The sequence below is a fragment of the Phyllobates terribilis genome, unplaced genomic scaffold, assembly GCF_046119375.1.
Source record: "Phyllobates terribilis strain yellow unplaced genomic scaffold, ASM4611937v1 Scaffold_2__4_contigs__length_985480577, whole genome shotgun sequence".
NCBI classification, from domain to species: domain Eukaryota; kingdom Metazoa; phylum Chordata; class Amphibia; order Anura; family Dendrobatidae; genus Phyllobates; species Phyllobates terribilis.
In genome coordinates this window covers 391,358,539-391,381,943 of record NW_027362762.1, presented here as the reverse complement: position 1 = coordinate 391,381,943, position 23,405 = coordinate 391,358,539, and the positions used below count along the sequence as shown (strand labels likewise).

At 42.5% G+C, this 23,405-nt stretch overlaps 1 protein-coding gene across 4 annotated transcripts in view; it reads right to left on the bottom strand.

Annotated features, from left to right (window-relative positions):
- REV1 (REV1 DNA directed polymerase) overlaps positions 1-23,405 on the bottom strand; it is a 103,083-nt gene that overhangs the window by 77,101 nt on the left and 2,577 nt on the right. For 2 of the 4 annotated variants that reach the window (XM_073664855.1, XM_073664854.1), the window contains exons 2-7: positions 16,036-16,102; positions 15,781-15,910; positions 11,411-11,579; positions 9,975-10,109; positions 8,836-9,488; positions 3,666-3,773 (exon numbers count right to left, since the gene is read on the bottom strand). In XM_073664855.1, the coding sequence (XP_073520956.1) occupies positions 3,666-3,773; positions 8,836-9,488; positions 9,975-10,109; positions 11,411-11,579; positions 15,781-15,910; positions 16,036-16,092 (1,252 nt within the window). In that variant the 5' untranslated portion in view covers positions 16,093-16,102. Of the gene's footprint in view, positions 1-3,665; positions 3,774-8,835; positions 9,489-9,974; positions 10,110-11,410; positions 11,580-12,922; positions 13,007-15,780; positions 15,911-16,035; positions 16,103-20,512; positions 20,572-23,405 lie in introns of those variants that run through there. The other 2 variants (XM_073664856.1, XM_073664857.1) reach the window with 2 other exon arrangements.

The window sequence follows — 23,405 nt, the reverse complement described above, 5'->3', positions numbered from 1 at the left end:
AGGGATAGATAGATAGATGGAGGGATAGATAGATAGATGGAGGGATAGATAGATAGATGGAGGGATAGATAGATAGATAGATGGAGGGATAGATAGATAGATAGATAGATGGAGGGATAGATAGATAGATGGAGGGATAGATAGATAGATGGAGGGATAGATAGATGGAGGGATAGATAGATAGATGGAGGGATAGATAGATAGATAGATAGATGGAGGGATAGATAGATAGATAGATAGATGGAGGGATAGATAGATGGAGGGATAGATAGATGGAGGGATAGATAGATGGAGGGATAGATAGATAGATAGATAGATAGATGGAGGGATAGATAGATGGAGGGATAGATAGATGGAGGGATAGATAGATGGAGGGATAGATAGATAGATAGATGGAGGGATAGATAGATAGATGGAGGGATAGATAGATAGATAGATGGAGGGATAGATAGATAGATAGATGGAGGGATAGATAGATAGATAGATAGATGGAGGGATAGATAGATAGATAGATGGAGGGATAGATAGATGGAGGGATAGATAGATAGAGGGAGGGATAGATAGATAGATAGATGGAGGGATAGATAGATAGATAGATAGATAGATAGATAGATAGATAGATGGAGGGATAGATAGATGGAGGGATAGATAGATAGATGGAGGGATAGATAGATAGATAGATGGAGGGATAGATAGATGGAGGGATAGATAGATGGAGGGATAGATAGATGGAGGGATAGATAGATAGATAGATAGATAGATAGATGGAGGGATAGATAGATGGAGGGATAGATAGATGGAGGGATAGATAGATGGAGGGATAGATAGATAGATAGATAGATGGAGGGATAGATAGATAGATGGAGGGATAGATAGATAGATAGATGGAGGGATAGATAGATAGATAGATGGAGGGATAGATAGATAGATAGATAGATGGAGGGATAGATAGATAGATAGATGAAGGGATAGATAGATGGAGGGATAGATAGATAGAGGGAGGGATAGATAGATAGATAGATGGAGGGATAGATAGATAGATAGATAGATGGAGGGATAGATAGATGGAGGGATAGATAGATAGATGGAGGGATAGATAGATAGATAGATGGAGGGATAGATAGATAGATAGATAGATGGAGGGATAGATAGATAGATAGATAGATAGATGGAGGGATAGATAGATAGATAGATAGATGGAGGGATAGATAGATGGAGGGATAGATAGATAGATGGAGGGATAGATAGATAGATAGATGGAGGGATAGATAGATAGATGGAGGGATAGATAGATAGATGGAGGGATAGATAGATAGATAGATGGAGGGATAGATAGATGGAGGGATAGATAGATGGAGGGATAGATAGATAGATGGAGGGATAGATAGATAGATGGAGGGATAGATAGATAGATGGAGGGATAGATAGATGGAGGGATAGATAGATGGAGGGATAGATAGATAGATGGAGGGATAGATAGATGGAGGGATAGATAGATGGAGGGATAGATAGATAGATGGAGGGATAGATAGATAGATGGAGGGATAGATAGATAGATGGAGAGATAGATGGAGGGATAGATAGATAGATGGAGGGATAGATAGATAGATGGAGGGATAGATAGATAGATGGAGGGATAGATAGATAGATGGAGGGATAGATAGATAGATGGAGGGATAGATAGATAGATGGAGGGATAGATAGATGGAGGGATAGATAGATGGAGGGATAGATAGATAGATGGAGGGATAGATAGATGGAGGGATAGATAGATAGATGGAGGGATAGATAGATAGATGGAGGGATAGATAGATAGATGGAGGGATAGATAGATAGATGGAGGGATAGATAGATGGATGGAGAGATAGATAGATGGAGGGATAGATAGATAGATGGAGGGATAGATAGATAGATGGAGGGATAGATAGATAGATGGAGGGATAGATAGATAGATGGAGGGATAGATAGATAGATGGAGGGATAGATAGATAGATGGAGGGATAGATAGATAGATGGAGGGATAGATAGATAGATGGAGGGATAGATAGATAGATGGAGGGATAGATAGATAGATGGAGGGATAGATAGATAGATGGAGGGATAGATAGATAGATGGAGGGATAGATAGATAGATGGAGGGATAGATAGATAGATGGAGGGATAGATAGATAGATGGAGGGATAGATAGATAGATGGAGGGATAGATAGATAGATGGAGGGATAGATAGATAGATGGAGGGATAGATAGATAGATGGAGGGATAGATAGATAGATGGAGGGATAGATAGATAGAGGGATAGATAGTGATAGACAGATGACAGCTACAGACAGCAAATAGTACATTGCACATATAGTTCACACACATTGTACAGAGAGCACATAATAATCACCTACAATATTAGCATTAGTTCCCTACCTGTGACAGAGATAAGCAGTAGTACTTTCACTTTCTCCAGCTCAGGGGGCCAGGAATCGGATCCTGTGCAGGGCAGGCACCCCTCCCCCTCCTCTCTCTGGTGAAGATGGCAGAAGACAGGACAGAGGAGGGGAGATTGCCCCCTGCAGTCTGGAGCCAGTGCAGGGCAGGAGCACTGCAGCATACAAGTGAGTTTTGATAGGTGCAAGCCCCTTCTTCTAGGAAGGGGGGGGGGGAGCTGCCCTCCCTGCCCCTCACTGGCTTCGGCCATGATTCACACACAGCGTTTTTGCGGATCCGCTTTTTGCAGTAAAATGCAGTGTGTCTCTGTGCATCCCAGCAAAGTCAATGGGTTTCAAGATATGACATTCAGACACATCGTTTTGTGAGGATCCGTTTTTGGGCTCAAAAACAGATCCTCACAAAGAATGAGCATGTCAGTTTGTTCAGCGTTTTTCTAATCTGCTTTTGCTATTGAAAACATCTATGAGCTCAAAAACCTTTCAGGTGATGCGGTTTCTTAAAAAGCTTATCTGCTTTTGCAGCTGAAAAACGTATCCTCAAAAAACGCAGCAAAAACGCTGTGTGTGAATGTAGCCTTAGATCAGGAATAGAACAGACATTTATAGGACATTTCATAACTTTCCCAAATTCCTATGAAAAAATATTCCCCACAAACTGCATTGAACTACTGCACCCAATTTATTACATATTTTAGGAGTCAGAGTCGGTCCATTTTATACCGACTCCGACTCCACAGCCATGGCGCACACACAAGGGATAACCAGTACGCCATGAATATGCACACATTATTAGTGTGAAAAAAAAATCAAAATAAAACTATTGTTGACCAATATGCTGTAGGCTATACAGTGAGGATTACACCTATCTGTTTGACTGGTGCCCTATCCATGTGCATTTATAATTACAGGCAGCCGCCCCCTACATGAACGGTAGGTGGGTGAGTGGTTGTTTCCTCAGTATTTTGCACCTGTGTTGCCTCCACCTTTATCATGGGGGTCTGCGGCATCCTGTAGGGCATTGGTATTGTTACCTGGTGTTGGTAAATACGGCTGCCTTTTCTCTGTGATTTTTTGGATGAAACTAAATGATCAAAAATAAAAATGTAGATTTCATATAACAGGAATTCTAGGTGCAAAATGCTATAAAAAACACATATGGCATTTTAGAATAAGACCATGGTTAGCAGGATTTCATCCCCGCTTGGGAGATGTTGTGGACTTATTACCTTTTAGATCTGGTCGGTTACGAACACCAACAGACACAAAGAAGCAATCCATGTCCACATGAATTATGCAATTCTGGCACTTGGAATTGGCCGAGGCAGGCATGGCTCCTAAAAAAGGTTATAAAAACAATATTTATATGGACAGAATAGCAAACAGCATCAGGCTCAACGATATATACAGACGCTTACAAAACAAAATTTGTAATAATTAGATTAGACCTTTCAACACACTTTACATAAATTAATAGTGCAAGCAAATATAAGAAACTTTGGACTACATAATAGCAGAGAAATACCCTCCAGCGCTATTCTTGTCATAAGAAACGGAAATCTAATGTCACTGCTCGTCTATAGGACCATTCAGATCATCACAGCTGTCATGGCTCTTATGATGCTAACATGCTAGAGCCTTCTTCATTTTATATTAAAGCGGTTATTGAGGACTATTTTCTTTTCTTTTATGGGCCTAAGAACTTACACGCGGGTAGTTACTGTCTGTCCGTTGTGCCCGGCTATGATCTCTGCCGGCTAAGAGTGGTCACCGACAGCTCCTGCTGGCGATCCTATGGCTTCTGATCACATCACGTTGACAAAGCAGCTGCTTCTCTTCCGCTCTGCTGATGAGGCATAACTGCCAATGTCATGCTGATTGACAGCCGGCTCCCTGCTGCCTAACTGCGGAGAGCAAACTGTCGATTAGCATGACGTCAGCAGACAGGTCCAGTCGACAGAGCAGCCCAGAAGAGGAAGAGCTTCTCTGTTGACATGAAGCAGCAGAATCGCCAGCAGGAAACGGTGATCACTCTGAGCTGGTGCCAGATAGAACAAGCAGGCAGTTATCAACTACCTGCCTGTCAGTTCTTAGGTCCATGAAAAAAAAAATATTCCCAGATAACCCCATTAAAGCGAATAAACAGGATCACAGTGATCAAGCAAACAAAACATGTAGGCCACAATTCATCATTTGTGGGGTGTTTTTTTGCCAAAAGTCACTGTCCACAAAATGGAGCAAAAATTGTGGCCAAATACTGGCGTACTTCGCAATACAATAGAGAAGGACTGGACTGAGTTGCACTACATTTTACAACTTTTTAAAAAGTCGAAATCGATGAATCAGGTGAAAACATTTGGAATTGCTGGACTCTGCCCACGAAGCAAAACACAAAAAAAAAAAACAACAACACAGACGAGAACAAGTAAAATACAATTAAAACATGATCAAATACAATAATGAATTGTGGCAGGTGGGGCAAAACACAAAAAGCTAAGGTTTGTTCAGATTACGTTGTCTTTTGTTGGAGATATATGATGGGAGGGTATGATGTATACCTCCGATATACGCCACTAAATAGGCATACATCGCTCATAGGCTTCCATGTACGATGAATATATTCTGTACACTATTCCTTTTACTGGAAACCTCTGCATAGAAAAGCATAGTATACCAGGTTTTTCTATACAGTTAATAATATATATAGATTGGTCTCTATTGAGCAATTATGCACCTATGGCTTTCCAGGCATACACATAGATTGTGAACAGAGCCTACCATTAAACGTGTATGTTAAATATTTTACTTCACAATGCAAAATTAAGGTCACAAAAAATGTAGTAGAGCCCTGCCTCAATCAGGTGATGTAATACAAGTGTGTAAGATCATTAATGGTACACTTCTGGGGGCCGCCTAGTTTTGTGCTTGTTATTACATTTCTGGTCTTGTGCCATTAACGGATTGTGGAACTGTACTTAATTTACCCCAGTCGCACTCTCTTCCATCATGTGCTGTTATTATAAATCAGGTACATGCAGACAGACACACAAAGATAGCATATATAGAGAGCAGGGGGAACAAATGGTGCAGGCAAAGATCAAGAGAAAGCAAAAAAACAGCCAGTGAGTGGGATGCCGGGGTCACTTAATTCTAACACGTTTGCTCTGTAACTGTAGTCGCAGGGGATATGAAAAAGCACACTAGTGTGACAAGATCATTGCAGAGAATTCCACTACAGATAAATACAAAGCATCTCCACCTATTTATTACAGTTTCTGTACAGCTTTAGAATTGGTGGGGACACACGGTGCCATTGCCTTTACCAGTTACCCCACGGTGCAGAATATTTCTGGATAGCTCTATTGACTTGAATAGAGCCAAGCTGCAGTTCCCTGCATAGCCAGGTGGCTGGGGGCACCACTGAGCAGGGAAAACCACTAAAAGAGTAACCGCAGGACATCAGTGCTGATCAGTAAGCAATGACATATCCGAGCTTTAAACACCATTAACATTTTGAGCTCAATTGAAATTAATAAAAATTTTTTTTTTTTTTTCATAAGGTAACCTTAGATTATGAATCTTATTTTTCTAACCCACAGGTGCTTTAGTGCAAGATATGGAAACCTTTTGTCTGCGGCACAACAGCAAATTTCATGGCTGACCACCAAAGGCAATTGTCGCACATACACAGTCGTTCTCTACTGAAATGAAAGCAAGTTACAGATATATCAGCGCTTCCTTGGTTGCCATTCAATTTAATGCAAAAAGACAAAAAAAATAAGGTAATTATGGGGTAGCAACTTTGGCCTTTCTTTAAAGGGGTTGTACAATGTCACACATATCCAAGAGCTAGAGCTCTGTTCAATTCACAATCTCTGTGGACAGACACGGCACAGTGTATTTCCAATCATGCTCTCCATGTTAGTTAATACAACATTAAAGGGGTTTTGGAACGGCACGCTCTTGGCCCGTAGGGCAGACAGATAGCAGCATAGAACAATGCTGTGTGACTGCATCCATATGAACACTCCTGACTGTCACTTGTGTGAGGCAGTGACTGGGATCGTATACGAGGGACGTTATATATCTCCCAGAATGTGTACAGAGACCTATTAAATCCATTGGAGTGCATTGCAGTCACAGACACAGCTGTGGCTGCAATGCAGGAATGAAGGCGAGCATTGACCTGGTCAGGCTATCGGGCTAAGGCAGATTAAGCAAAACCCGGCAGGGCCTTCATTTCTTGGGGGAGGCTACAGGAAGGCAGTGGGGTGGCCTCCTCCCTCCAACCCGGGTTTTCCAGTGGCTCTTGCCACCGGTCCTTTAAAAACCCTGCATTAAGGGTTAGTGTGGTTCAGTGTTGGGACCTGCTAGGAGCATAGCAGGAAAGCTCGGTGGGCCTGTGAGTAGCTGAACCCACGCCTGGGAAGGCTCTGCACCCGTCAGGCTCTGAGTGGCCCGGCGCGGCCGTTGCTCACGGCAACCGTTGTTCATGGACTAATGTTAACCAGTCTGTGAACCGAAGGACTTTCTGTTTTACCCGTGAGTTGCTGAATAAAAGCTGCTTATGTTGGACTTGCTTGGGTCACTGCCTCAGCTACTGCACGGTGTGAACACCGCTGCCTTACACTTGTCATGAGCGCTGCTTATAACAGTGCACATGCCTGCTCGGCCCAGTGTCAGACAGCCTGCTATGTGTATGTGATCTCCGCTGTCTAACTAACGAAATCTAATGGTCACTACTCCTCGATCTCTGCAGTATTTGACACTGTGGAACACCAGCTCCTCCTCACTATGCTCCTCCGCTCTATCTGCATCAAGGACACCATTCTCTCTTGGTTCTCCTCCTACCTATCTGACTGCTCCTTCACTGCATCTTTTGCCAGCTCTTATTCCTCTAATCTTCCCTTTGCCATCAGGGTTCTTCAAGGCCAAGTCTCAAGGCCCACTTCTGTTCTCTCTATACACTGCTCCTATTGGACAAACTTCCAGAATCATCTCAATGCTCATGACACCCAATTATACACATCTTCTCCTGACATTACCCCTAACTTAATACAAAATACCAGGGATTGTCTGTTCGCTGGCTCTACTGATCAGTCTCCCTCTAACCAAACTTTCTCCTCTCCAATCCGTCCTGAATGTGGCAGCCAGGGTCGGAATTTTTGTCCATCTGCTTCACCGATGCCTCCACCCTGTGCCAGTCATTGAACAGCACTGTTTGCCCATTTGCTACAGAATACAATACAAACTTCTCTCTCTTACCTACAAAGCTCTCCACAGTTCTGCACCATGCTATATCTGCTCCATCATCTCTGCCTATCACCCTACCCATGTTCTCTGCTCCACAACTAATCTAAGACCACGGCCCCACTATCAGTATTTGGTCAGTATTTTTTCGCAGAAGTGGGAGCCAAAACCAGGAGTGGGTGATAAATGCAGAATTGGTGACTTGTTTCTATTATACCTTTTCTCTGATTGTTCCTCACCTGGTTTTGGCTCCCACTCCTGAGAAAAAATACTGACTGAATACTGACCAAATACTGATAGTGGGGCCATAGCCTTAGACTAACATCCTTCATAATCCGAACCTCCCAATTCCTTCTCCAAGACTTCTCTCATGCTGCGCCAGTTTTCTGGAATGCACTACCCTGGACGATCTGACTAATACCTAACGCCCTATGTGTTACTTTGTGATGTTTTTATTGTTTGTACATGTCCCCGCTTAATTGTTGGCGCTATATAAATAAATTATTTCTATTACCTGGGCCCGTGTGAAGGATATGTGTGCTTTTCAACTGAAGTCAACTACAGATATCATCTGCGCGCACTTAGCCACAGCGGACAATTGCAGGAACTATGCGATTAGAAGCAAATTAGAAGACCAGTGATCAGGCTACATAGGTTCACTTGATATAGAAAATAAGGTGCCATTTCTGGAAATGAATAGAAATTTTTAAAGTGCATTTCCAAGATCATTTAAATGCAATGGATTTTTAATCAGGGCAGCACGGTGGCTCAGTGGTTAGCACTGCAGCCTTGCAGCGCTGTGGGTCCTGGGTTCACATCTCACCAAGGACAACATCTGCAAGGAGTTTGTATGTTCTCCCCATGTTTGTGTGGGTTTCCTCCGGGTTCTCCGGTTTCCTCCCACACTCCAAAGACATAATGATAGGGAATCTAGATTGTGAGCCCCAATGGGGACAGTGCCGATAATGTCTGTAAATTGTCTGAATTGTAAAGCACCTTGGAATATGTTAGGCGCTATATAAATAAAAAGATTATTATTAAATCACGATAAAATCTCTTTAAAAGTAGTTGACTACAAAGGAAACATGTATACAGAGTAATATATCCAAAGCACAATAATTCCACAGAATATTTAATAAAGCATTTTACCTGTCTTCATTCTTTTTAACCTCTCCCGACCTGGAAAGCTGCCATTATAATGACTTTGTAGCTCACGTACAAATTCTGTGAACTCGCACTTCCATGTTGATATATGATGCAGTCTAGAGTGAGAATAAAAGTCTGAAATAAAATTTGAGTCTGTGGTTTTAGGCAGTTGTGGAGAGGCTGCCTTGCTAAGCAAGTGTATGGAGGTGCTTTTTGTGCTTGAAGGCCCCTGTAGCAAGTGGTGAGCACCATTGAGTTTAGTTTTATTGTGCAAATATGAGGAGGAGGCTGAGCTTGATTCAGTCCGGTGAGGATCCAATGAAATATCTAGGTGTCCATTGTTTGGTTGTAATTGCTCTAAAGTGCAGTCTGTACAGCCTACATTAGGCTTTTCCTGCTGAGTCAATGACTGAAGTCTACTTGTAGAAGAGTTAATTGAATGCACTGAGATATCCAGTGGCTTTAAGGCACCATTAGGGCTACAGTTGTGTCCATTGATGACAACAGTGCTGTCTATGCAGTTCTGTTCTCGAATATAATCAGAAAAGTCTTCTAAAACATCTACTTCAAAATCTTTTTCCTCTTCAGACTTTTCACAATCTTCTTCCCAACCATTCGTTCCATTTGACTGAATGGTGCTTGCTGTAGAATGGCTTCTAAGGAGGAATCATAAAAACAAAGCATAAGAACTATAAGAATGTTATAATAGCATTTCCAAGCCTGTCATAAGAACGTCTCACACAATCCTACACTTAAAGGGCTTAGCTGGTTCTTTAAAATTGATGATAGTAAATTATGTAATAATCCTCTGTTCATCAATTCCATCAAGTAGTCTCTGCTGACATTGTCCCATGCGGGGCCAGTTGTGTAGGGTTATATCAGCATTGATAAAGGCAGCAGCTTTTAGCAGCTAATGCGTTCTTCACAAAAATAATTGTGGCTGCATACAATTTATCTGGCATTTTATAAAAAGTGGGGAGTAAAGAGCACTTGTAACAAAGCTTCACAAGTGCTGTGTCGCTGGCATCTATGTCAAAGGAAAGTGTAGGACGGGCTGCCTTGTGGTAATATACTTATGATATATCACACCAACTACATGTATTACTTAAAAATTTTCATTACTAATTGCTAACAATACTTACAACTTCTGGTTGCTGCTTTTTGGGAATGGGTCTTCTGGTTTGCATTTGGAAGTGAAGTTTAAGCTCTTCTGAACACTGGACTGCTTTGTATAAAGCTGGTAGGGAACGTAAGAAAGAAGACGTCCAGCTTTGATGCTGTTAAAACAAATTAAAAAAAGTAAAATTGCTTGTACTTATACCGTGATCATACAGTGGTTACTTGATATTGAAACAGCATCAATAACAATGAATACCATTAAGTAGTTTTCATCATATGATTGGTTCTTGAACAGTAGACTTCTGTGAGATTAGATAGAGTTCATGACTTCTGCACCTGTTCACACTTTATTCACGAATAATTACAGATATTTTGAAGCAGTATGAGCCAAATACAGTGCAGACAAATCAAGAGACGCATTGATTATAACGGAAGAAGAGCGGATGGATAGACACGCTAAGCAAACCCCTACGGGCAATGCATTGTATGCTTAACCATTATGTAGGAAGAATCTCAGAGACCTGCACTAAGCTCCAGAAGAGGGATCCCAATCATCCATTGTCCCAAATCACAGCCAGATAAAGTCTTCAAGTGGAGAATGAATGAAGGGGTGGTATGCATGTGTGTTGCTCTCTCCATTCGCTCTCATCAGAGCTTGGATGAGTCTGTGACTACCACAGAAGTGAATGTGTGTGGCCAACTCTCCATTCATTTTCAACCTGGATGTGACAGCCAGTAGTCTCCTTACCAGATGGGACAGGAGATTGGGTCTCACCTCTTGGCTGTGAACCTCATCTCTACAGACATTTACAGACTATGCTATAAAATATCTAAGGTTGGAATTCCACTTTGAGATACTTTTTTAGAGTTAAAATGCAAACCAAGATGTTACCTCTTGTACGGTTACCACTAGAGATGAGCGAACCTGAACTGCAAAGTGCTGAACTCTGAATACGGACTTCTCCCGGAAGTCCCTTTTAGTGTTCAGAGTTCCAAGAGAACCATTTTACAGCACCAAAGTTTGGCTCCTCATTGTCTTTTATGGGGTTCAGGTTCAAGTTCGGGAAGAGTTCTGGTACCCAAACCGAACTTGAATCCAAAGAACCCGAACATTCACGGGTCCGCTCATCCCTAGTTACCGCTCAATACTTGGCTGTGTTTTTACTAGCTTTCCAGATTGGTGTATTATAATAATAATATTTATATAGCGCCAACATATTCTGCAGCGCTTTACAATTCAAATAATTTAAAGACATTATCGGCACTGTCACAATCTACATTCCCTATCTGTATGTCTTTGGAGTGTGGGAGGAAACCAGAGAACCCGTAAGAAACCCATACAAACTCCTTGCAGATGTTGTCCTTGGTGGGATTTGAACCCAGGACCCCAGCAAAGCAACGGTGCTAACCACTGAGCCACCATGCTGCCCAGCATACAAGGGAAATAAAATGACCTTACCTATCTGTTATCCACTCAGGACGGACCACTTTCTCATCTTTTAGCTCTTTGATTTTGCTATTTGGGAGATTAGTTGCAATAATGTGGGTTGTTTTAGAACGTGAATAGTAAACATGAAATTGGCCTCCATGAAGCATCATAAGATGTCTTAGCTGGTCTGCAGTTGGATCTGTAACAACAATAAAAGTACATCTTTTAACTTGTATATCACTTTTAGGTGTGTAACGTATTGTCTTAGGAACAAAACAAAAAGCATCTCCAGAAAACATGAAAGCTTAACTGGGATGCTGAATCCTTACATGCATGAGCAGCAAGTATCCGACACCTTCCTATTAAAGAAAGAGAAGAACACCTGTGTGGAATCTGATGGGATATATTAGGCCGCCACAGATGTCCGTTGTGTTATAGGAGACGAAGGTAAAAGGGGTAGTCATTCATTCAATGGTCCCCACCCTTACTGTATGTTTTGTGTACATCCACTTTTGGCACCAAAAATACTCCCATTTGAATTAATAAAATTCTGAAAATTAAGCATCAGCGGCAAACCCTATTCAGAATTTTTCACACCATTTCAATAAAAAATGAAAAATACATCTGATTCTATACAGACAATTGCAATGCAGAAAACGTGTAGATATGTGGTTAAACATTTCAGTAAATGTCCCCCACACTTAAAGAAGCACTCCCATCAAAGTTTTGTGTACTTACAATTACTCATTTTGCCTTTCTATCCAGTTAATTCTTCTCTTTTCTCTGCTCTATGTAGTGTAATGCAGCACCTTACTGCATTGCTAAAATGTCCAGGGGGTGTGTTCTGGCTGACCATGTACCTCCCCTCAGGTGACTGATCACATGACTGACATCATCACAGGTCCTGTATGCACAGACTGATATATAAACCCTGGTAGTTTTAGAAACAGGTGTGAAAGGCATGAGGCCTGATCCCTGTGTGTGGGACACCATTAGCCTGGAGGGGCTGGAAGAGAGAGGCCTGGTGAGGCAAGAGGCTAAATCCCTGTGTTTGGGACGCAGTAGCCCTGGAAGGCACGTGGCTTGGAGACCACGGCTGGGAAGCCTTAAAGCCACAGCTGTGGCAGAACAGAGCTGAGAGAAGCAGCTAAGACCCAGCAAAGGTAAAAATGGTTCTTTATATGGACATTGATGTTGTAACTTGCTGAAGTCTGTATCTAAAGCCAAGCGGGCATGTCTGCCATTGGAAAGGTCTCCTGGATGTTATGTGTATAACCATGCCGGTGAGCCACTGAGATGGACTATGTTATGTGCAGTTATGAAGTGTAATAAACTGCGGGATGTCGTGTTATCAGAAAACGTGGCTGGTGTGCTTTAATTAACCCCGTGAAGCGAGTGTCCCCCAGCGTGATGAATAGCGCTACCTTACAGTACAAACAGGAAGTCTCTTGTCCCAGCATTTATTATTCCCCTCTTCAACTCCTGACCCAGCTGCTTCCTCCTCACCCTGCCAGGACTTTTGCAGTGACTTATGACTCATACCTGTATGAGTTGACCTCCTGTTTCTACATAGAGCTTAGAAGGATTCAGCTAGTCAGTTTTTAATCTCGTGATGTCACAGAATGGAAAAGAGAAGAATTAGCTGGGTAGAAAGGCAAAATGGGCAATTGTAAGAGCACAGCGCTATACAGTATGATGATTACAATATATTAAGCGCTCAGTGCACCTTTGGCATGGCCAAACATTTAAGAGCACCTTCCCACCTACTTGCTTTCCCTCTATCTCCGACCGATCTTCTTTGATTGACAGCTTTGGCTTAAGAACCAGAGAAGGGCGTAGGTAGACCGAAAACGAGTAAGGAAGGTGCACTAAGATATTTGGCCACGCCAAGACGAACACTTATACTTCGTTTCAACAGTCATTCTGTGCTGACAGACTCCCTTTAAACATTGGTTAGTTTCAGATGGACACATTTTAGCATCTGTGCTACCAAAACAACTCCTGGGCCACCTGTTCTCCTATTCTCAACTCATCTCACCATATGGTGGCCATATTTGTTTTGAAGACTACATTGATGTATGTATACTGTTTTTTTAAGCGGCAGTTAAACAATGGTGTGGATAAACTGGAACCCACTATTAGGGTAAAGCCAGACAACACACTGACACGTATAGGCTTCATAAATTGTTAAAGGAGTGCATGATTTTACAGAACAGCCATTTCATTAGCAAAACAGTGTGGCTGACAGTAATGACAGCACCGTCAGATTACACTGTTCTCCTCCAAAATCATGGGCCCTTTTAACAACCGATTTAAAAACTACACTGATGTCAATCTGCCCTTACCCTAAGTGGTATCCAAATACATCATGTCTTCTTATACAAAAGTGCACAGTAAAAAGTGGTTATGACCATTTCTCACACAAATGTATGCATTTTATTGGCTTCCTTCTTATGTCCTGATCTGGTTTTCTTTGTTCTGTAATATTCCAGCCGCAGCACATAATACGAGGGTTGTATGAGCAGTCACACACAGGATGTGCTTTGCGAGTGTTGCTAGGCAACCGAGTGTTTGATGCATGCAGAACGTGTACTACAGAGAGATACCGAGTCTGCCCGCTGCAAAATTGTGAATGAAACACAGCAGCCGCTTCTGCGCAACCTAGTGACAATGACTTGTATGCAATTCATAGCCTTCGCTCACGTCCAGAGAGAAACAGCAATATTATAGGAAAACTGAACAAAGCCCATTTACAACAAGCAAACCTTCACAATTACAGGAGCACAGACAAGTGGGCAACCCTTAACCAGAGGGAAAAAATAATCCTACCCCCCAATACTTGCACCAATTCTTATTTATAACCAGAAATACTGGAAGGGAACATGGACCGAAAAATAAAAAACATTTTGAAAATGGTCAATAACTAATATATATATTTCTTCTTACATGCCTGCTGATTGCTAAGGATCACTAAGGATCTGCTAAGAATTGCTATGGATCATTCTAAATGATCCACCAGATATCTTATGGATAGCAGAGAACAAAGAGCCTTGTCTCAAATGTATGTAGATTTACCATATATACTTGAGTATAAGATGAGTTTTTCAGCCCATTTTTTGTGCTGAAAAAGCCCCCCTCGGCTTATACTCAGGTAGCAGCAGCGGAGCTGGGCACATGCTGTAGCCGCTGCTGCAGCTACCACGTGTGCCCGTTGCTAAAGGGAAATGAATATTCCCTCTTCTCCACTCCCATTCTCTTTAGTATCGGGAACTGAGAAGATCTGAGCCGCGGCTCCTGCTGACAGTGCCTGCTACTAAAGAGAATGCACATTCGCTCCTCTCCACGCACATAGTCCCAGCGTGGAGAGGAGTGAATAAGCCGGCAGCTCACAGCAGCGTCTGAGAGCGCAAGGCTGTGACGCCATGAGCTCTCTCATGCTGACATGAGCTGCAGCAGGAAAACAGGACGCAGTGCTGGAGCAGAGGGGAGGAAGGAAGGTGAGTATAAGGGTTTATTTTTTTGTGTGTGTGCGGTGATGGGGGTGCCCTGCACACCAGGATTGGGGGACGAGGGGTGCCCTGCACACCAGGATTGGGGGACGAGGGGTGCCCTGCACACCAGGATTGGGGGACGAGGGGTGCCCTGCACACCAGGATTGGGGGACGAGGAAGCAATGCATACCAGGATTGGGGATGAGGAAGCAATGCATACCAGGATTGGGGATAAGGAAGCAATGCATACCAGGATTGGGGAAATTTACCAGTAGCTGCTGCATTTCCCACCCTAGGCTTATACTCGAGTCAATACGTTTTCCCAGTTTTTTGGGAGTAAAATTAGGTACCTCTGCTTATACGGTACATCTATTCCCTTGTAAATAGGTGATAATAATCCTGAAATAAATTTTGGAGGTTTAAAGAAAACCACATAGGGTCAGGCAAGTAAGAGAGAAATGGTGGCCAGTGATAACTTTTGCACGTTTGGCGTATATGTATTAATGCCTAAGCATCCGACGTCCTTGCATGCAGCGTTTGTATCACATAGGTTGGCCAATACTAGTAAGTGTGGATTCTGGCAGTGTGTTCATGTGGTATGTTTTGCTTTACTGCATTGATTTATCTAATTTATACAATACAGATTAGTGTGTTCTGTGCATGACTGCATATACAGAAAACCGATAAAGCCCATGAAATCACTGATCTGTATCTACAAATATGCAGGAAATGCACAGACTGTCTTCTGAGAAGGTCCTTCAGCCTGGCCACTGCAGGAAACTTGTACCATCACCAGTGACAGCATCCAGGTGGTGAGTTTACATAAAATGGTACAAAAAGTCCTTTGGTGGGAAATTGGCTTTGGCTTACATCTACAAAATATACTAAAGAAGAGTACAAGTACCATACCTGTATAACCGTTCACATAAATGGAAACCCCATTAAAGATGCTAGTGGCTGTTCCATCCTTCTCTTGCTGCAGTGGGGCATCTATCCGAAACTGCTGATCTAATTTCAGTGCCTTAGCCGCAATGTATCCCTACAATACAAGGGGAATGCAGATAAATTGGACCCATTGTGAATCGTTAGTATTTGATCAATGGCTATAACCTAATGAGAGGTAAAGCACCCAATATACAAGAAAAAATAATGTGTGTGACATACGCAGGCACCCCAGCCATCATCGCTGCTGGCATGATTCCGCCACCCTCCTCGACGCATTGTGCAGGTCCTGGGAAATAAAAAGAAACAAAGTTCATAGCTTTATTGAAACTACAAAACATTTACTAAAATTATTTTTATGATAAATATCCATGAAATATTTGGAAAATCAATCAGACGACAAAATGGTTAGTGTTTGCAGTGTGAACATGCCATAGGAAAATGGAAAGGAGGATTTCACAGTGTAGATTTCAGCACATCACCTAAGTATTGCGTTCTCCTGCTGTAGATAGTTTGTTTGTGCTAGGGCGCAGTTAGATGGCCATATAAATGGGACTGCAATGCTTGGACTGATGCCGGCTCTCCGGACCCTTGCATGGCAGCTACATAGAAATATGAAGCTCAGGTCGGGAGATCCGTCAGCCAGACCATGTATTGTGGTCCAATTTACATGGCCGAGTGACTGCTCCCTTAGGAGGTCCTCTTACTGATTACAGGGTGTCTTGTTCCTGGGAAACTCCCGCAATTGGCTTTAATTAAAAGGAACTCTGTAGCAAGTGTTCAATTCTCCTGCACTCCACCACAGGGGAAATGCCATGCTGCCCATAGAAATTAATCAGCCGTCGTGTTATAGATGGACAAGCCATTTTTCACTCTAGCTAATTAGAGGGGTTTTTCAGGTGAAATAAATTATCACTTATTCAAAAGGTTAGATACGTTACCGCCGCACCATTCATTTTCTATGGGGGTGCCGGAAAAAGCCGAGCGCAGCGCTCAACTGCCGATAGGGATGCAATGCTGGTCGAGCATGGACACCGTCGTTCCATTTTAACAGAGATAAAAGTTACCTGTTCTGCTGATTGGTGCCGGCCTGAGTGTTTGGGACCCCATTGACCAGTAAATTATCATCTAGACTTTGGATAGGTGAAAACTTGTTTCACTGAGGAGAACCCCTTTAATGAAGTACCGTAACTAATTGCAATATCATGGTCCAGTAGTGGTCTAGCAGTGGGTTTATATCAAGATGCAGTCACCAACTAGGCTTGTATTGGGAACACAAATCCCAGTGGATTTATAAGAGTATACTTTTGCATATCTTGCTGCCTTATTTCTCTCCCAACAGTCCTAAATAGAAATCGGATCAGAGTTAGGAGATTTTTGACGATGTTTCCCAGCAATAGAGGAGTTAAATTAGAATTATTTTTTTAGTACAATTTATGATAAAAACAACGCATTTCATTGCATTCAGTCCAATTTTTCAGATGGATAAATCTATTTGTTATTAAAAATTAATGACTCCTGTGCTCTCGGAAAGCTCTGGCAAAAATCCTCCATTGTTCTCCTGCCTATCTGGTGACTTGAAAAAGATATTTAGCCATAATGGTATAATCTTCACATTGTACCAGTTACTCTGGAATTCTGTATCAATCCATTCTATGTTTTAGAAACTGACTGGAAGAGATTATATTGCAGTAATTGCTCCAAATGATATATATATTTTTTTCTTTTTCTTTTCACAGAGAACGTCCCCAGTGGCAGCAGAGATAAATGTGCCAGTGTTCAGAGTTCTCCTATATTATATTATAAGGACGCACATAAGCAGCGTTGTTATCTGAGGCATATTCCCATGTATTGTGACATAATAACTGGCTTGAGACCAGAAGCTGAGAAACTTTTGGAAGAGTACTATGACCTAACTGCAAGCAATGGGAGCAACTGCCATTAAAATTGGTGCCAAATGTGACATCGTAACAAAGTAATGTAGGATGAATAAAGACCTAGGTCAATCAAGTTCAACCTTTCTCCCCCAATTGTGCTCCCTACACTAACACTACACTAACTTACTACTTTACTGGAACTAGTCTTTACAAGTGTATTACCATTTTTATTATTACTGCACTATGACAATTACAAATGAACCAGTTTATAATTTTTTTAATTAGTTTTATTTTTTGTATTACTCTTAAGGTATTACTATATAGTGTAATTAATGGCACCAGCGGACCACACATGACATCATTTGATACGTTATATGAATAATATTGGCACACATACTGCTGTTACGCCCCACCGGGGAATAGTAGTGCAATGGTTGGGGTGTGCTGTGTTGGGTCATACATCACTCACAGCTGGACCATACCAAGTTATGTGTCCTTATTTATCCCCACATTTGGCTTAAGACAAGGCAGATAAATCAATAGTACTCCTGAACAAGGCGCCTTTTCTGTCACAAACTAAAAATTGCTGAATCTTCTATGTAAATGTAGGTTAGCCAGAATACCAGCAATCTAATGAGAAGAACGTTCTCCTTAATGTAAGAATTCCTTACAATTGTTCATTCTGAAAGCATTAAAAGGGGTTATATCCCACAAAAAGCATTTATCCCCTATCTGCAGTATAGGTAATAGCTGTGATCGCTGAGGTCTCCCCACTGTAGAGACCGCCACTGATCACTGGAAGAGGGGTGCAGAGGTCATGTCCCTTCTCTCTGCATTCCCGTAGAGATAAGGAGTTTGAATAGAGCTGCAGTAATAGTGGAGCAATGTTGGTTCTGTGACATTCAAAGACTATGGGAGTGAGGGAGGCACCAGTGTACATCGCTCTGCTGCTTCAGTCTGCCCCATAGTCATGTCAGTGCATATGCTCCATTCAAATGTCTACTCACTGTGGTCAATGAAGAGCAATAATGGTCAAGGGACATCCATTCAAGTAGTCACAGGGAGTCCAAACGGCAATGCACCCAGCAATCATACATTTATCACCTATTCCTTGTAGGCATAACCCCTTTAAGTCTCATTTACATAATGAAATATTGGTTTGCTGTGTATGTGTTTGTTGTACAACTATAAGAACATAACATTTTTGGGCAATATATAAACAGGTCAGTATCTTTGGAGCCACAAGATGGATTTAAAAAAATAATAATAAACTGCATAAATAAAATAAGAGCAAAACTAGATACTTTTCATCTGCTGACTCGGCCTCTTTAAGCAGAGAACTGTATGTCCCGAGCTCAGAGTCTCCACCTCGATCCAATCCTGCCTTTATACACTACTCAACATTGAAACTGCAACACCAAGAAGAAAAAGTGATGTTATTATAGAAATTACAAGGTTGATATCAGGGCCGGGCTGGCCATCCGGCAAATGCCAGAAGGGCTGGTCCCTGTACTGGGCCGCTCGATCACCTCCACTCTCTCTTCAGCAGCATGCATGCCAGCCAGCAGTAGCTCGCCTTGCCCACACGATTGTGCTGCACAGCTTGAACCAACAAGACCATGGGCGGCGCGCTGTGCTGTTCTGTGCCGCCCCTTGGCCCTGCTGATTTAAATTATGAATCGCGATCATGTGCACAAGGCAAGATAAAGCTGGCTGGCATGCATGCTGCTGAAGAGAGTGGCGGTCACGATAGATCAAGCCTCTATATCAGGCACGCGGAGATGTCCAGGAGACGCCGCTCCCTCCTTCCTATAATGAAATGTATTCACATCTTTCAGAAGCGAATACATTTGAACACTGCGGCGCCTGGACTGGAGCAGAGGAGCTCTAGTCAGCCCCAGCCCCAACATGCAGCAGCGTGATGAGGTCAGCAGCAGCGTGATGAGGTCAGCAGCAGCGTGATGAGGTCAGCACGCTGCTGACGCCGCAGCGACTCGTCAGGAACCGGTAAGTGCTCCATCAAAGAGGCAAAGATTAAATGATTTTATCAATGTGGATGAGTGGGGGAGGGGTTTGGGGGAACAATTGTGAAAGGGAGCACAGTTTAGTGAGAGGTAGTGGAGGGGATTGTTTATTCAGAGAGACCGTGTGTGGGGGGGGCAGTGTGGGGGTGATATTTTGGAAAGAGGCAGCATAGGAGGGAATATTTTGCAGAGGGGCAGCGTGGGGGGGAATATTATGGCATGTCACAAACTGGTGGAGACCAAACGGAACGGAGCTGAGAACAGATGAAGACGGCGGCTGATGAGTTTAAGACTAGGGTCAGGGATCTTCGATTATGTAACTGCTCTAGTGGTAAAATAAAAACAAAAAATAAACACTGGAGTGGTGCTTAATTTTCATTGCACTAAACATTTTTACTTAACTGTTCTTCGCACTGTTGTGCTTTTCATGTTAACTTATTACTTTGTAAAACAATAAAAATATTTTGTTTTCTGGGGTGGTTTAGATTGTTATATTTTATTAAATTACTCTGGCCTTTGAAGTGATGATCAAGAACATGAAACTAATCATCTGTCTGTAGAATAGATCATCAATATTAGTTCAGGGGGGGTATCTGACTCTGCATCCGTACCCATTAGCTATATGAAAAGGCCACAGCACTATGGAGAGCACAGCTTCCTCTTCATTATCTACAAGACCCAGCTCTGTATATAAAATAACGGCTATGCCAGGTCCTGCAACTAAGAGCAATGAACAGGACTGAGCTGTAATACTGGACGCAGCCGTGACTATATGTTATATAGTCGAGTTACACTCACCTCACTTATTGTAAGATACAGGTGCACAAGGATATTACACATTCAGCACGCGACACGTGGGCCTGTGTACCTTCAAATGCCAGGGCTGAACTTTAGTCCCAGTCCAGCCCTGGATGATAGACATGTTAATGATCTGCAAATGCTGAAAAATTGGAGAAAAAAAATTTGAAACATCTTGAGATACTCAGTATTGAATATGAACACCACATGCAGAAATACACGTATGTACACAACTTGACATGTTATCAAGGAGATAATGGTTTCAAAGAAAACCACGATGAAAGCACTTGGGCATGCAAGTCTTCACGATCCACTGCTGGCAAGTCAATTTTCAATGCCCGACCAAAGACACCTCAAATGTGCTTGATGGGAGACAAGTTCAGAAACACTGCAGGCCATGGCAGCACGTTTGAGCCATGTAGGCTGCTCACAGTAGAATGAGCAAAATGCTGCCTGGCATTGTCAGGTTGAAATACAACTTCTAGGACACTTTCACATTCCATTGTGGAGGCCTCTTCGTGGCATTGCCTATGTGCTCTCCAGACCAATCTCCAGCTAACATTGCATTCAAGACAAAAGTAGGATTCATTGCAGATGAGGATAGACCTCGATTCCACTGCCGTTATACTATGCACAATGATAGTCTTTGAATGCGATGGTGTGAGGTCAATGGAACACCTGCAGCTGGACGTCTTCTGATGGTTTGTGTACACCTTGTTTGATACCTTAAGGTTGGGTATATAATGTCTAATCTCATTTGCAGTACAGAATAGATACTAATCACCATTCATCGACTCTGAAAAGACCATATCAGCAATGTCATGAAAAGGCCTTCACGAGGCAACACAACACTTACTCCTGGGATTATGTTGTGGGATGGCCTAATGTACGGTAGCTGGATCTCTTTAGGCTTCATTCCCGGTACACTAACTTTATCTTACAATGATTTGGTCATGGAACCAAAGTGTCCCCAGAGCCATTTTTCAACATAACAATGCCAGACTGCATGTTGCTATTGGTACTGTGAGCAGGCAGCATGGCTTAAATGTAGTAGCATCTCTGGACTTGTCTCCCATTGAGCACTTCTGGGACGTCATTTTTTGGCAATTGCAAAGGGAGCTACCAGCAGTGGACCTTAAAGCGCACCTGTCAGCAGGACTGTGCTCAGTAAACTACATACACTGTCAGGTGGGCAACATTACACTGATTAATATGATACCTTGGTTGATGAAATCTGTCCTGTGGTTCTTGTGTAATCTTTACTTTCAGTTTGGAGATGATATGCTCGTGCTTCGGGACGGCCTGTTGGGGGCGCTCTATCTGGCGCTCTGCTTACATATTCATCTGTATGCTCTTATGACAGCTTGCTTTGCCATTACTGACCTACCTCCTATTTTACCTTTTACCTAGCCCCACACTACTAGATGCATTATGTAAAATAGGAGGCAGGTCAGTGAAGGCACAGTGAGCCGTCATAAGAGCATACAGATGAATATGTAAGCAGAGCACCCGATAGAGCGTCCCCCCACAGACCGCCCCAGAGCATGAGCATATCATTATCTCCAAACTGATATAAAGATTACACAAGAACCACAGGATGGATTTCATCAACCAAGGTATCATATTAATAAATGTAATGTCGCCCACCTGACAGTGTATGTTGTTTACTGAGCACAATCCTGCTGACAGGTGCGCTTTAATGATTTGTGTGCCCAAGTGCATTCAGCATGGCAGACCAGTCCTCAGACAACCAATAGTAACCTTGTTGAAATAGGATAAACTGCATGTTCTAAAATGAGATTTGCTAAGATATGCAAAGTGTGTGTATTTCTGCATGTGGTGCTTAAACTCAATACCGAATAAACTGAGGTATTTCAAAAATTGTGTTCCAATATTTTTAGAATTTGCATATTATTAACATGTTTATCAATCCTATGATTCTCATAACTTCACGACTTTTCCTGCTTGCTGCTGCAATCTCAATGTTGAGGATTGCATAATGCAGCATAGGAGACCTTACAAAGGTGCTTTTTTCAGACATGGCCGCTAATTTGACAGGAGGTCAACAGAGAGCATTCAATGTCCCTTGTTTGCAGCAGAGACGTGGCCAGAGCAGAAAATCAGCCCTACTGGTTTATTCAATGTACTGGAGAGACAATCAACATGTCACAAGTGTGGAAAACACCTTATATGTTCCTTCATAAAAAATGTTGCCACTTTAAAAACATTGTGTACTTCAACTGTTTATTGAAATGACAAAAAGACAATACAAAAAAACAAAACTGATCAAAATTATAAAAAATAAAAAGAACAGAATGGAAAGATGCTGCCAAAACACATTGAAATGCAGCATTGAACCCAAGTGAGCTTCATATGATGGTCTGAAAAGAGAAATGGGAAAAACAGCCTTGAGCTCCATCAGAAAAAAGATTCTCATCTGAGGTGGTGGTATGGCGATATAGTTTACAGTAGAGACAGGACATTTTTCTCTTCTGGGTATATACTCGAGTATAAACCGAGTTTTTCAGCACATTTTTTTGTGCTGAAAAAGTCCCCCTCGGCTTATACTCGAGTATATACATATTCCGTTGGTGGATAGTGGTGGTGGTGGGGGGGGGGGGTTGAGGCGGAGGAGGAGGAGCGGGGCACACGCAGTAGCCACTGCTGCAGCTACGTGTGCCGGCTGCTAAAGGGAAATGAATATTCCCTCTTCTCCACTCCCATGGGCGTGGAGAAGAATGAATATTCATTCTATTTAGTAGCTGGAACGGAAGAGCGCTGAGCCGCAGCTCCTGGAGAAACTGCCCGCTACTAAAGAGAATGCATATTCGCTCCTATCCACAGTCCATAGTCCCGGCGTGGCGAGGAGTGAATATGCTGGGCCGGCAGCTCA